This window comes from Polyodon spathula, chromosome 9 (genome assembly GCF_017654505.1).
Source record: "Polyodon spathula isolate WHYD16114869_AA chromosome 9, ASM1765450v1, whole genome shotgun sequence".
Classification (NCBI taxonomy): domain Eukaryota; kingdom Metazoa; phylum Chordata; class Actinopteri; order Acipenseriformes; family Polyodontidae; genus Polyodon; species Polyodon spathula.
Window position 1 is genome coordinate 19933558 of NC_054542.1, and position 15865 is coordinate 19949422.

The 15865-nt window shown below is 38.6% G+C and overlaps 1 protein-coding gene across 5 annotated transcripts in view; it reads right to left on the reverse strand.

Moving 5' to 3' along the window:
* Window positions 1–15865, reverse strand: part of LOC121320480 (60S ribosomal protein L31) — a 174510-nt gene that overhangs the window by 63543 nt on the left and 95102 nt on the right. For all 5 annotated transcript variants that reach the window (XM_041258838.1, XM_041258837.1, XM_041258836.1 and 2 more), the window contains exons 2-4: window positions 3211–3264; window positions 2270–2418; window positions 1027–1118 (exon numbers count right to left, since the gene is read on the reverse strand). In XM_041258838.1, coding sequence (XP_041114772.1) covers window positions 1027–1118; window positions 2270–2418; window positions 3211–3264 — 295 coding nt within the window. The remainder of the gene's footprint in view (window positions 1–1026; window positions 1119–2269; window positions 2419–3210; window positions 3265–15865) is intronic.

The window sequence follows — 15865 nt, forward strand, 5'->3', positions numbered from 1 at the left end:
TCCAATAACTGCCTGTGAGTCATGGCAGTGACATGGGGAGGTGGGAAAGGGGGTGTGTGGACTTTCCCCCTCTCTGAATGGCTGGGAGGTGGGTCTTGGGGAGATTGTTAGCCCTATAAGATAACGCTCTACTGTTTCCTCAGGTCTGCCCTTTTAGATGCGCTGAGTGTGCGGAAGCGCTGGTCCAACCAAGAACCAGCCGGGAGAAAAGAAACCGGAGAAAGAAACCAAAAAATCGAAAGAGAGATAGTGACAGTGGGGAATCCTTGGGCAGACCCCCGACATATTATGTATAGAAGGCTGAGGGAGCCACTAGAGTAGGTTGGTAATCCGGGTCGTGCGGGTAGTGATGACCGGGATAACGCTGCCAAGTTCAGCACCTTTTATTTGTAGTTTTATTACTGTTTTAGTTTCCTTTTTCCTTTCGCCTTCTGTTTTTGATTATTCTTTGGAGCACCTGTAAGTGTGCCTGCACTCGGAACTGTTTACCGCCTTTTGGTATTACCGTGGTTCTGTTTACCATAGTTGGTAAGCAGACCACGGACAACAGCGCCCTCTGCGGGCTAAAAAGTAAAACGTCCCCTGAAAATAAAACTGGGCACCTGTGTGATGTTTTCGACCTGTCTGTCTCCTGTGTCAGTGAATTACCCACCACCCTTCCATACTCCCTTTAAATGTTTATTAGTATTTGTTAAGCTGTCTTTACATCCTAATAAACAGAAAACTATTAATTACAAACTGGGTTTAAGATTTGTTTTCTTTGTTATGGAGAGGGTCCCCCCCTCCCCCCTCTAAGCCTTTTGTGAAGTGACGCCCCTGCTCTCAAGGAATGTAAAGTATAGTTTGTGTACGGTATTTAGAGCCGTACTGAATGCACTCTTTTTTTTTTAATCGCTGGCACACTGTTAGTTTAAAAGAACTGAATGATTACACTTACATAGTAGGAATCAAATCCAGGAACCTCTGCAATAGATTAACATTGTGTGACAGTTAGAACAATCAGTTTTGGAGCATTAGTTTCCTCACCTCTAACATAAGCTGGGTAAACTCCTCATTACTCAGAAACGAAGGCTTCCAGTCTTGGTTAATGTCAATTGTTTCGGTATTTGATGATAGTTCTTAAAAAAAACAAAGATAGATCATCTGTTTTAAGTGTGTGAGTTCATTCAAACAACCCCTGCTTTTCAAGCATGACCCAGGGGAGGAAAACAAGCAACACCCCAAAATACTAACCGTAACACCGTCCAAAAACAGTTTCCTGTAATAATATACAGTAGAGAGTCAGTTATCCGATCTTTGATCAACCGTACTGTCTAATCAATCAAACGCACCTGTAATCACGTGATGAATTACGTGTTGTGTATTACGCACACAACTTCTGCTGCTAAAACGGCTACGAGATTTAGCTGCCAAAAAAAACGACCAGCAGACTGAGGCAAATGAAAGTTACAGAATTATTCAGATCACCAAAACCTGTGTGCTTTAAATTGTTGCAGTTAAGCAAATTAACTTTTTGATTTTTCTTCTATTTCGTCAGTAAGTACTGGAGATCCTGTCTATGTTATTGAGCAGAATTTTTATTGTATTCATTTCAACAACACGTTATTACAATGCCTTAACAGCATGTATCAAAGTACAGAAACATTTTACTGAATTTTTGAAGTTTAATGATTCCTGAAGTTCTGTAATGTGTCAAAGTTGTACTGAATTGTATTCTTTTTGATGATTTTCAAAGTTTGGTATATGGTACATTTAATTACAGTGTATTTACCTTTATTACATTACCTTAATTGTAGGTGTTAAAAGTTTTACTGAATTGCATTGATTTACTGATTTGTAAAGCTTTGTAATTTTATATGTTTATTGTAATAGAATAGGTTACTAGCTATATATCATGAGAGTGTACTAAGTACTTGTGTATGTAAACTTTATTCTATACATTATTAAATGTACAGTAATTGTTATTAATACATGTTTGGTTATCCATACAAATCGATTATGCAAACTAGTATCGGTTGAAGTTAGTTCAGATAATTGACACTACTGTATAATAAATTAAACCATCAATAAATATTTGATATAAATCCATAAATCTGATAAAATAACTGACAACAGATTTTTAGGCCAATCAAGTGGTACGTTTTCTGGCCGTTAGCAAAAAATGTCCTATAACATATAATAATGTTTAATTATGCACAGTTCAAGTGTAAACAGATTGCTAGAACTCTTGAATTTTCTGAACCAAGAAGGTCAGAACTAATGCTGTTACCGCTGTGTTTTTGTAGAAAGTCAATGGTCCGTTCCAGCACTGTGGTCTTGTCCATTTTACGGGTATTTCCTGGAAGCATTGTGCCAAGCTCTTTGATGAGCACATTGAACTGGTCTCGGCGCTTCTTCTCAGACTTGTTACGGGATGCCCTGAATTAACAGGAAATGAAATCACCAAATCATTATAATGTTTCTGCTTATACTGTACAGCTATGGACACAAGTTTTGCATCACAGGTATAGAATTAACTCATTTTACTTTATAAAGTCGAATGAAACTGCTGAATAATGTTACATTAGCATACTGAATTATATAGTGCTTTGTAGTTTTCCATATACTTAAGAAAAACTGACAAAAATTTGACATTTCAAAATCTAACATGAAATACTGTACTACTATTATGGCTTCCGGTAGACTTTTGCAATATCATTTTATAGTTTCTTTGATTACATGATGTTAAATAAAATATCTAGATTATGTTCATATTTTTCTTTTTTTGTTTTGTTTAATTTGTAGGACTCCTAAAATTTCAGGTGATGCAAAATTTTTGGCCATAGCTGTACATTATTAAATCTTTAAGTTATAAATCTGTTCCTATTCATTTTGAATACATTCTGTGATAGGCCAAATTAAATGTTTACATTTTAAACAAAAGCAAAACAATTTAATCTAGCAATACTTTGCCTATGTTGGATATGTTATTTAACATTGTTGATGTCCATAGCAGTTGAAATGCTAACATTTAGATTTTAACACAGTTCCAATGTTTATTACTAGCAATCAAGTCAATAAGGCTGTAAGACACGTAGGAAATACATGTGTTTTATCAAAGTTGCATGCACTGTCTCATCGAATTAGAATTTAACAACAGTAATCATTTTTCTTAATTGTACAACAGGCATCTAATTGTGTTGTTTTCTCAGTAAGCCTAAATTATCTCACCTCTTTGCCTTGTCTTTCTCATCTTCATCCATCAGATCGTCCACACAACTGTTTCTGTAACATAAAAACAAAACAAACACACATTATATCCCTGAGAAATGAAAATATGAAAAACACTCCACTGTTGCCATCATCCACATCACAAAATCACCCCACACAATTCTACACACTTGGTAATCAGCTTATAACTGAATGGCAGGGGTCATCAGGCCACGGTTGAGGTGCGTTTGCAAAGCAGTGAGGGGAAGTTCCCTTTTTGTTCACTAATTATTAAAAATAAATTGTAATAATAATAATATTAATAATAATGTTGGTAGTAAATTTGTATGACTGAGTAGTTGCTTTGACGGTGACAGGTTCTTTCCAAGTCCTTTAACAATTACATAATTAGACTTGGGTTTCACACGCTTCATCTAACTGTTTACTGTTTTACTGCATGGGAAAAACAGGTTGTACCAAGAGTACGGCGCCGAGCAGGTGGAGTCTTTATACCAAAAGAAAAGCATTCTCCAAGCATCGGTCAGTTTTGTCCTATTTCCCTATTAAACGTAGAAGGCAAGATTTTCTTCAGCATCATTGCTCAGAGATTGTCAATCTACCTATTAAAGAACTGCTTCATTGACACTTCAGTACAAAAATCAGGCATTCCAGGTTTCCCAGGATGCTTAGAATACATCAGCGTAATCTGGCAACAAATTCAATCAGCAAAAAAGGAGAGGAAGGAGCTCCATGTGACATTCCTGGATTTGGCTAATGCATATGGTTCAGTGCCACATGAACTTCTTTGGGCAGCATTTGATTTTTTCAGCGTACCGATGACAATAACAAATTTAGGACAATGACCCCAAACATACAGCCAAAGCCACACTGGAGAGACTTAAAAACAAAAAGGTCAATGTCCTAGAGTGGCCCAGTCAAAGCCCAGACCTCAATCCAATTGAGAATATGTGGAAAGAGTTGAAAATTGCTGTTCACCAAAGGTCCCCATCCAACTTGACGGAACTTGAGCAATTTTGTAAAGAAGAATAGGCAAAAAGTGCAGTGGCCATATGTGCAAAGCTGGTAGAGACTTATCCAAATAGACTCATGGCTGTAATTGCTGCCAAAGGTGCCTCTTGTGGTGGGTTTATAACTGCCTCTACCACTACCGTGATATTGACACAAGGGGGTGAATACTTATGCAATCAATTATTTTCTGTTATGTATTGTGGTAGAATACTTTTGAGAACATGTATGAATACTTTTGAGATAATATATATATATATATAATATATATACTATTTATAATATATATATATATATATGATTATATATATAATATAAATATTTTTTACTAAAACATTTTGTAGCCTTTTGTAAACAATCGTATGCATTATTGATATTTTTAACATGGGTGTTTTGCCCCAAATGGGCTTCTTGCCCAATCCAACTCGTGAAAGGTATGCAACTAGCATTTTCTGTTCTACAGTAAGTGTTATTCATCACTGCCATGCTTTAATAAATATAATTGTTAAGCTTTCAATCGATGATTAGAATTTCCAATCTGGATGTTTTGAAAAAAAAAATGGAAGAGAGAATACACCTTGTTTAAAGAATATGAAATTATACTAATCTAAGATTGTAACAGGGCAGGTTGGGGGCAGCAGCCTCGTAAGATCTGTCGGTCAGTCACTGCATTGACATGGAGAGGTGGGAAAGAGGGTGTGTGGTTTTTCCCTATCTTTAAGTGGCTGAAGTGGTTCCCTCAGGTCTGCCCCGGAAAGACAAACTAAGAGCTAGCAGAAGCTCTGCTCCAAGACCAAGAATGGTCAGAAAAATAAATACACCAAAGAGAAGAAAATAAAGGAATAATACTAGCGGGAAAACTATAAAATATGTATAGCCAAAAAAAAAAAAAACTAAAATGTGTTGTTTGATTTATAGCTACATGTCATGACATTGCACAAGTAAGCTTCCAATGAATATTACACACATGGACTTTGTAAAAAAAAAAAAGATTTCTTCACTTACCTAAAAATGTTTTTATATTGTTATAACTTGTTTAAACAAAACTACGTTGATAATAAGTAGGCTGTCCTGCTGCAGTCGCGTGTCTGTGCTAGTTTTGTTTGAGACATTGGTTGTGTTCTTATAGCGTAGATTTCCTCAGGTTCTACACAGTGCTACATAGAATTGCGGAGATGCGCTGTAGACATCACTAAACACCCACATAAATCTGTGCAAATTCTGCATAGCCCAGCGCAGCTTTGAAATGTTACTGCAGGAGGCTGGCTGCGGTTGTGAACCAAAGGGACGATGCAAAGATCACGAGTGACCTGCTAATCGTAATGCAAATAACCACTAAAACTACTGCTGCCACCTTGTTAGCGGAGGCGAACAACATTTTAATATTATACAATGAAGCCGTGAACAGCCTTGTCAACGCTATATTAAATAAATAAATGCATTATTGAAACAAACATGATGTGCTAAATCCTTGATAAGTGATATATAATTTTACAATAAAGTTAATGTTAATTTATTACATTAAACTGACTGTTGATAATCCAGACAAATTTAAATATAGGACTTTGAAATGTGTGCTCTGCTGCAATGTTTGGAGAAGGCGTTTCTCTAAAAGCTGTGTGTGATGTCAGAAAGACAGCAGCCAAGAGCAGCCAGTGCAGCAAGCTCTGGGTAACAGAATGCAGCAATTGAAACGTGTATTCTGTGTCTTTAACAGTTTCCTTCAAAATCATTATCAAAATACAATATCAGTTCACAAAAAGATCTTCCTCAAACACTTTGCTAAGGCTGCAAGTATCATTGCTTGATTTAGAAGAAGCGTGTTTGCGGTTGAATATTGCATTAACCGTATAAAGGAACTACGATAATTGTGGTGTAGAATAAAAGGAACGGTATTAATACCGTAATGTACCTAAACCGCGGTAAACAGAAAAACTGGTATACTGACCCATCCCTAGGTCTACTAGTGCCGCTACGATAGCAACAGAGTTAGTTCAGATTATGGCTAGAGTAGGGATTCCCAACCAGATCTTGACTGATCATGGAACCAACTTTCTGTCTAACACGCTACAGCTATGTAAAAAGTATTAATAATATGAACCATCAGAACGTCTGCTTATCATCCACAGATGGATGGTTTGGTGGAAAGATTTAATCAGACCTTGAACTTTGTAACGCAAACTTGTGGCAGCCAGGCCCCTACTCTTATTACACCGGATTTCACTGAGAGACTCATCCTCCACACCGATGCTTCGGATGTTGGTCTGGGGGTGGTCTTGTCCCAAAAGGCAGACGGAGTAGAACACCCAATACTGTATCTCAGCAAAAAGATGCTACCTCAGGAGTGCAACTACTCTGTAGTTGAAAAGGAATGTTTGCATTAAATGGGCTACTCACTCTTTACGATATTACCTGCTGGGACACTGTGACCAGGATGGCTGTAGTGGTGACATCAGACCCGGAAGAACACAGAAACCAAAACACGTAATGGCGGTGAACCTGAGATGCTACGGCGTCCAGTGTTTTATTAAATAATAAAAGATTTAAACAAAACACACAACACTGAAAATAAAGGGCACGTTGGTCAAACAAACAGACAGACAAAACAGACTTGGACGAACCCTAAACAAGTACCGTGCTGACATTTCCAGCACACTATAGCAATTGTTATTTCAGCTAAACTCTCCTCTCTCTCACCCGTTCTCCACTTCCGAACAAACAACCCAAGTGAGTGAAAATATGTTGCTTTTATGCAGCTGTACCGAGACTCGATTGCTAATCAATCATTCAACTGGAGTCTCGTTACAACTGCACGCGAATTAATGAAGTGCAATTTCCCGTGCTCACATATTATTACATTTTACCTGCATGTGAAGTGCTGTGCAATCCTCGTGCCTAAATAAAAATATACATTTTATGCTCATAACCCATATTTATATCCTATGTATTTTATACATAAACACCAACATTAACAAACTACATACAACATAAAACACTAATAAACACAAAGGGGCAGGAAAATCCGCCAAAGACACTCATTTGATCTTGTCACAAACCCCGCCCCACTCAAGTGGTTAAGCACAATGAAGGACAGCAATGCCCGGATAACTTGGTGGTATCTGGTGTTGCAACATGCCACATGGTACACCGTGCGGGGAAAGACCATTAAAATGCAGATTATTTTTCCAGGGAGGAGAGAGTAATGGGAGAGATAGATTCAGTCGAGTGTTCCTTCAGCTCCACTCTGAGTGGTGGGATATGTGACAGAAATACAATGAATCTTGGTTGTAAATCTCCCTCCCGACCTGTCAGTGCACTAAGCAGCGAGGACAGAGTTCTTTGGCCTGACAGTTGTTTCCCTGGGTCAGGAAGTTGGTCAGTCTGGAAGAAGGCAAGACTCTGTTGCAAGAACGTATTGACCCAGAAGAGAAACGATGCAGCAGCTGCAGAATGTAAAGGCAGCTACACTCGTTTACCAAAGGGTTATACGTGACAGCATATAAGGGGGACAGAGAACAGTAATCTGTTCCTTCACTTTGGTTACGGAATATAACCTGGAAGGACTTGTGCAGTAATTGTGAGATATCGTGAGGGTTTGTTTGCCTTGTCTATAATTGTTACTTGTGTTTTCATAGACAGCTAACACGATCCAGAGCTGTCGCTAAGGGTCAGCATAAAACCTGGAACAGCACTACACTATTGTCATACATTAAACTCTATCACCCACAACGAGCACTACAGCATGCACCCAGGACAGGTGACGATGTTTATAAATTGTGGGAGAGATACCTGTGTTTATTGTTTGGGATTGCAAACCCGTTATTATTTACCCCGTGCATTACGCATTGCTGTGTATTGCTGGGGATCATTGTTTTGGTCACCAAACCTGAATTATAAAAATAAAGAAAACACTTTTCCATACCAGATTAAAATCTCTGTCTGTTTATTCCTGCACTGCACCTCTGCACCTGTACACAGTAAACCACTTTGCAACAGTGCTACAATTCGTTTTGCACTGTGCACAAATATAATGTATGCATAGCGCAATTTGAAGAGAGTGACTGATAATTTGCGAGATCTTGCCATGTTTTAAGCTATGCGCCAAGCATAAAACCAGTTTTGCGAAGCACAAAATAATGCTTTTAAAAAGCAAGCCTTAACTCTGCGCACTTCCCTCCAGCACTCACTCACCCAATCACTGAAGTGAAATGCAGGCGCTTTCTGAGGTACTACAACGATGGAAAACACCCAGGGATCATACGAGGTTCCGTCCAATCTATATAATGATTACATTCAAAAGAATGATTGTGATATCAGCATCATTAGTGTTAATACATGTTTAAAATATAAACAGGGAAGCTGCAATCATGATTATTCTTTTGGACTGAAACAAAACTAATCACTTTCTCAAGCACGCTTTCTTGGTGCTGAAAGAATAACTCTCAAAACAGAATTGAGAGTACAGCACGGTATCAAAGTAGATCACCGTTGATATGTAACATAGACCAAGCCGGCAGATACTAAACAACTACCTGCACAAGGCAGGAATGCTTTACTTTACTTTAATAGACACATACAGCAGTATATCAACATTAGATCGATCAAGCAACAGTTTGCACCTCCTTTCCTTGCATTCACATAGATTTCAATATCAAAGACACTGCTTATACAATAGTAGGCTAGGCTACTGATTACTGTATTGATAAATTTTGGTAAATGGTAAATTTTGTTGCCGTTTTGAATGTAAAATGTACAAAAGGTGCTCCTTTCTTATTCCACTGCCTCTTCAGCCCGTTTTATTTAAGTTGAATTAATTTCCCCCCAGGTTTGTCAAGCAAGTGTGTGTGTGTGTGTGTGTGTGTGTGTGTGTGTGTGTGTGTGTGTATATATATATATATATATATATATATATATATATATATATATATATATATATATATATATATGTATAGTAAAAGAGTGTACTACATAACAGAAACTTGGAGGCTTTAGGACCCTGGGGTTAGGGTAGGACACTCCATTTTGATGTGTCTGAAGGCAATAGAACGCCATCTAAATTGAATAATGCTTTGACTAATTAAAGATATGCTGATCAGCTGCATCTGGTTTGGCAATGGTATAAATCAGTGGTGCACAACTCGGTCCTGCAGGTTTTTATTCCAACTGCACCCTAAAGTACTTTATTGGACCTTATTAGAAGCTTAATTGGTCCAATTAACTAATTAACTAATCACAATCTGTTCCTTCACTTTGGTTTGTGTTTTGAACCTGAAAGGACCGTGAGAGACCCTGTGAAATATATGTATCGTGAGTGTTTTGTTTGTTTGTCTACAATTGTCTTGTTTGCAGTTATTAGACGGCTAACATGTTCCGGAACTGTTGCCAAGGGCCTGCACAAAACCCGCAACAGCACTCCACTACTGTCACTAATAAACTTGTATCACCCAACACGAGCACTACTGCACACACCTAGGACTGGTGACCGTGTTGGCATATTGTAGGATGGATACATTTTGTTTAGTATTTGGGACTGCAACCCTGTTGTTATTTACTCCATGCAATACACATTGCTGTGTATTTCCGGGAGGGGGGGGGTTATTATTTGGTCACCAGACCTGGATATAAAAACAATAAAACCGTTTCCAACCTGGATTATAAACACCTCTGTCTGCTTCATTAACACACTGCATCACCTGCACATGTTTCCACTTAACCAATTTGCCGCATGTATATATGTATTTTCTTATAACAGACACCCTTACCAGGGGGACTTACAGTTCTTACAAAAAAAAAGCACATTACAAAAATCAGATCAGTCCAGACACGGAGAAATAGTGGTTTGATAAGCAGGATCACAGCTAATATTGAGAAAGAAAAAAAAACTCAAATGGATGGTACTGTAACAGAAAACAAGAAAGTCCAAAAAATATAAATAGATAAGAATAGGTAACATGTACTCATAATTGTGTTGACACCTGTCAAAATTATAGACAGAAGTAGAGAAATCATAAACTAACTTCCCAGCAAACAGCACAGCATAGATACATCTGTTTGAATTAGTATAATCTGTGATTGCAGGAAGAGGGCAGTCGCCCAGTAGATCCGCCCATCAATCATGGCAGTGACACAGAGAGGTTGGGTGAGGGGTTGCGTTCTCTCCCTCTCTCTGAGTGATTGGGAGGCGGGTTTGGGGGGTTGCTGGGCCTATAAAAATTACACTTTTTTGTTCCCTCAGCGCAGCCCATCTAGAAATACAGACAGCGGGAGCTCCGCTCGAGAATGGAGAAAGCCGGAAAAGAAAAGAAAAGAGTGTTGATGTACCCGAGGGGGAACGTTTTTTAATACCTGGGAACCCTAGGAAACCCCATAAAGTATAAAAGAAAGGGAATAACACAGCGTAGGCTGGAGACCCGGGTCATATGAATAGCGACGGTTGGGGACACTGCATACAGCAGCACCTTTTATTTTGTAGTTTTATTACTGTGTTTTATTTTCACTTTTCCTTTGTGCCTTTTGTTTTCATTATTATTTTGAGTACCTGCGTGTGCACCACGTGTGCACCACGAGTGAACTGCTAACAGTGCTACAGTGCCACCTTATAGCAGAATAAATCAGTGCGCCAAGTGCTGTTTCAAGTTCTGTCTCTGTGGGTGAGTGAATTTGCCCCACCCTTCCACATGGCCCTTTAATTTTTTAGCTTATTAGCCATGCTAATGCCTGTGATAATGATAAACATTAGATATAAATGTATGCTATATGCAAATTTCATATGCTTAAGCACAAAATTATTTGAATTGCTCCGAAGGCCAAATTTGAATGAAAATGGCTAAGTTTTGCGATACGCGTGATAGGCTTGCAGTGCGCAGAATGTTTCCATTATGTGCGTTTAGCTAAATGCCCTATCCTCAGCAACACTGGCAAAGGGCCACAGTACCCAAGGGCTCAATCCATAAAATACCCCTGGGTTGCAATCGCCAAAGGCTCCCTTTCCTTTTCATGCCACTCACCCGGTAATTCCACACTTGGGTATAAGGACACAGCTGTTTATATTTATTTATTTCTCATTGATATCAGAAGCATACTTTGACACCGAAGATTTGCATTCCATGCTATTGACTATGCCAAACAGGTGTGGTAGGAACAGGATGTGTTGTGAGTGGTCTTAGTTGGAAGGGGCTTTCAGCAGGAGTATGATAAGGGATTCACATATGCAGGCTGCATCCACAGGCAGCGTTCTTGGTCGGCTCCATGCTGAGATTTCCGTCTTCGGGGCTTCCGAATAAAGTGTTATCAGCATTGTGGGTTAGTTTTACAGTCCACACTTCTGTAAATATGTTTATGTATAGTGTAAGGAGCACGAGTCAGAGCTACTCAGAACACCATCTGACAGAAACGTTTCTGTAAAATAAAGATAAAGAGGTTTGATGCTGGAGATTTTTTGTTTGACTCCTTTGTGTTGACACTTATCCACTTAGCAAGTTGCTACCATATATTTATATTTAAGTTATATGTTGAATAACCTACTCTGTCCTGTGGTCCATTGTTTAATTTCTCCATTTAGTAGCTTATTTATATATTTGTGGGGGTGGGCATGCAACTTCGGGGGTGCCAATGCTACCGATGTGTGTTGAGATTTGATTCTGCATTCCATGTGCAGGTCACATTTGAGTGTAGAATATTGGTATGTTCTGTACACCTATGATGCTTGGCAGGGTATTGTTAACAGTCCGTTGTCGTGTAGTGTTACAATTCTGCACATTCACGCTAGCTCTTGTGCATTTCTGCTATATTAGTATTGAGTGAAGATGGTTTTGTAAGGCACAAACACATTTGCGAATTGAGCAAAAAACTGCTATTTTCCAAATTCGTGCAACTGTTTTGTGCCTTGTGGAAAATATCAATTTTCGAGGCACAAATTTTGCGAGGGGATTGCGCATCGCTTTGAATATCTGGGCCCACGTGTCAGGACCTGAGTGGTGTGGGAAAGAAGTGAATGTCCAAACAGCAAATACAGTGGTCAAAACGTCTGTATTTAAACCAAAAGAATAAGCAAATAATCACAGTCCACCTTTGTTCTCCACGTTGCTGGCTGTGCTATAATAATATTAACAATAGACAGTCCCTGTCTACAATGCATTGCCCTTTGGTTTTAATTTTGAATTACTTTTTTTTTTTTTAAGATTTCTACAGAAAGGTTACTGGTGGTGAATATGAAGTTTTAAAACCAATAAAACAATCTAATATTGACAGTCGAAATATTCCCATAAAGCTACAATAGCTAAAGCAGGTTGCTCAGTAAATGAACTTCCTTGATCATTTAATTGGAATTACTTCTTAGAGAAAGCACACAAACTCTCATTTGCATAATATTAAAGACTTCTGAAGAGAAAAAGATAAATGTAAATACCTTAGACAAAGCAGGCCTAATCCTAGTCTAAGTAGTGGCTCTATAGCAAAGTCTATCTGTAATAATGGTCTAATCCTAAGTCCCTCAAGCAAAACAAAGTAAGGACCCACCTTTAGCTTTCACAAGTGTATTACCTAGTAGTGAGCTAGATATGGTATCATGTGGCTGTTTTAAAAATGCACACTGCTGAGCACTGCGGACGTCAATACCACAAAATGGCCCTTGTTTTAATAGAAAACTTTAGCTGAAAAAACTACATTAATAAATGTTTGTTGCCCTATATATATAGTACTATTTGCCTTTCTTTAAAATATTTTAACATACTTTTTCTTTTATCAAAAAAAGCAATCTCTTTTTTGGGGGTGGGGGGGTGGGCGAGGGTTTAACCAACATACCAAATGCTTTAATGTTTTACGAATGCAGCGGTACGTTGTAGATAACATAACGGCAGCGTCACTGTCATCGGGAGCCATGTTTTAACATAAACCTAACACTTTATGTAAATATCATTGACACTGCGCGTGACTTCAGTAATTTAGTAATGTGTACAAAGTCCATACACTACTATCAGAAAAAGTCTTTTTTTTGTTTCTCCCCTAGTAGAAAAATACGTACGGAGTTTATTCACACACCCCCCCCCCCCCCCCCCCCCCCCCCCCCCCGCCCCCCTTTTGTTCGTACATGGTCCTCTGAGAGGAAAGACTTCCCCCCCCCCCACCCCCCCCCCCCCCCCCCCCCCCCCCCCCCCCCCCCCCCCCCCCCCCCCCCCCGCCCCCCCCCCCCCCCCCCCCCCCCCCCCCCCCCCCCCCCCCCCCCCCCCCCCCCCCTTTTCCCCCCCCCCCCCACCCCCCCCCCCGGAGAGGAAGACAACCAACACCCCAAAATACTAAAACCATTCAAAAAACTGTTTCCTGTAACAATATATAATAAATTAAACCATCAATAATCATTTGATATAAACCAACCAGTATATGGAAAACTACAAAGCAGTAAGTAATTCAATATGTTAATGTAACATTATTCAGCAGGTTTTGACTCTATGAATCAAAACGTGTTAATTATATAGGGTGATGCAAAATGTTTGGCCATAATTGTATATGGAGACTGTTTGTCTGATTGCCTTTCTGTATCTGATTCCAGAGTTTAGCATTTTGAACCATCTTAATTTTAAATCCCTAACATTGTTTCCCATAGTAAGGAGTTCTTCCAATTTACACAACACCTAACACCATACCGAAGATTACCATCTGTACAGCTCAGAGCCTGAAGCTTGGAGCCACCCATCCCCCCTCCAGCCATGCTAAACAGGATTAACTTGCCTGCTGCTGGCAGATAGAAAAGTAGGTCAGTCCAACAACATTTTTCCATGGTGGTGATGTGATTGTAATGTTCTTTCAGAGAGACCTAATATGTAACCTGGTTTGATAAAGCAGGTAATGATCCCTTTGGTGGTGAGGGGGCAGCATAGTATGTTTTATTTTACTTCTCTCTTTAAAAACAAACATTGCACAGTACATATTTTGTATTATAAAAAAAATAGTAGCTTTAGAGACAACTAACTTGATAGGCTAAATGGCAGCTTTGGTAATGCACCTTAATACAAAAAGAAAAACTGCCAATCGTGCGGTGATGTGCCAAAAGGTTACTTGTGATAAGTGGTATAACGTCCAGTGGGGGTTAGGTTGAGACCCCCAAACTCCTGTGGTGGCCCCATTATTTCTATTTAACACTACAGGGTTGTTCAGTCCAGTAGCTGTTGACTAAACAATTTATTAGCTATTTTCAAGTTTTATGTAAATCGTTTTTTTGGGGCTTTTTCTATTCTGTATGAAATTATTGTTTTTGGTTACTTCCCAAAATTCGTCTAGGGTTTTTTTTTTTTTTTTTTTCCTGTCACAATATGATTTTGCATATTCAACAAGTAGCTCTGGAATCTTATATTAGGAGATATTAAGTAACTCTAATGTTTCAAGGAAGGCTTTTTTAAAAATAGAGTAGTCAGGCCAGGCAAGTTTTTGAATTTGTTTTTACAGCAGTAGCTGAATAATGGATATTACTAACTGAATTGCTCTGTGGTTTCAGAAAAAAATACTCAAGGCTGACTATCTGAAGGGCACACTGGAGCCTGTGCAACACTGAAAATCATGAAGAATTACTAAAACGTACAAATTAATATATTAACGTAAAACAATAGATAATTATACAGAACACTTATATGAATAGTACTAGGTGGGTAACAAAAATAATCAGTGACTGAGAGAAGACACAGAGGGACAATAGTCCTGAGTTATGTCTTTACTCACAAATTGTTTATTTGGAAGTTACCCACAAAGAACCATTATGTTTTGTATTTATATGATGTATAATTATAGTAACTGATGTATAGAGGGAAGAAAATTTGATATGTATTTTGGTGACTTGGAGTTTAAATGGAATGAAACCTCTCATCTTCTAGACAAACAGCTGCTAGCTTTTATAGATGTGGATGAGTCATCTGCAACCAGTTTAGATTCATCAGCTGAGTTTGGCTGTGAAAATGTTATCAGCTCAAGTTTAGTAGCAGCCTTCAGACAGTGTGGAATAAATGGGACACATCACACCACAGCAACATGCTTGGATGCAATTTTCACCTGTTTTTTTAGAACAATCTGTTGTTTTAAACAAAGTATAGTGAATATAGTCTTTTCTCAATTACTCAAACTTGTGGCAGCTTTTAAGTAATCAATTTTTAAAAAGAACCAAAACTCTTTTGTCCTTATAAAAGTTTACAGTGGTAAATGTGCTCTGTAATTCTGCAGTTTACCTTTACAGCAGAGTTCTGGTATTTCTTTGTAAGGTCCTGGGCTGGTTGTATAAACCACCTTAAGTGTTATGTTTAAGTAGAACACTTTAGGATACATTTCCCTTTAATTAGGTATGATATAGAGCCCCTGGTAATTAGCATGGCCAGGCACTACTATTTCTATGTGTGTGTGAAGGTGAAAACAGGAGCCTATAAAATGGAACTGTGAGCAACAAACTCTCTCAGGTAGCCCTTGGTCCAAGTACCCTGTCATTTCAGGAAAACACACACACTCAATCACAGAGGTTATTTACTCACAACACCCTTAAACTGAACAAAAACACTTAGGGCCCAATTTACGAAAGATCGCTAAACTTTATGGTGCGCAATAATTGCAATTAGTGTGCACGTTAATGATTTCTATATTTACTATTGCAATTTTATTCATTATCACGTGTGAT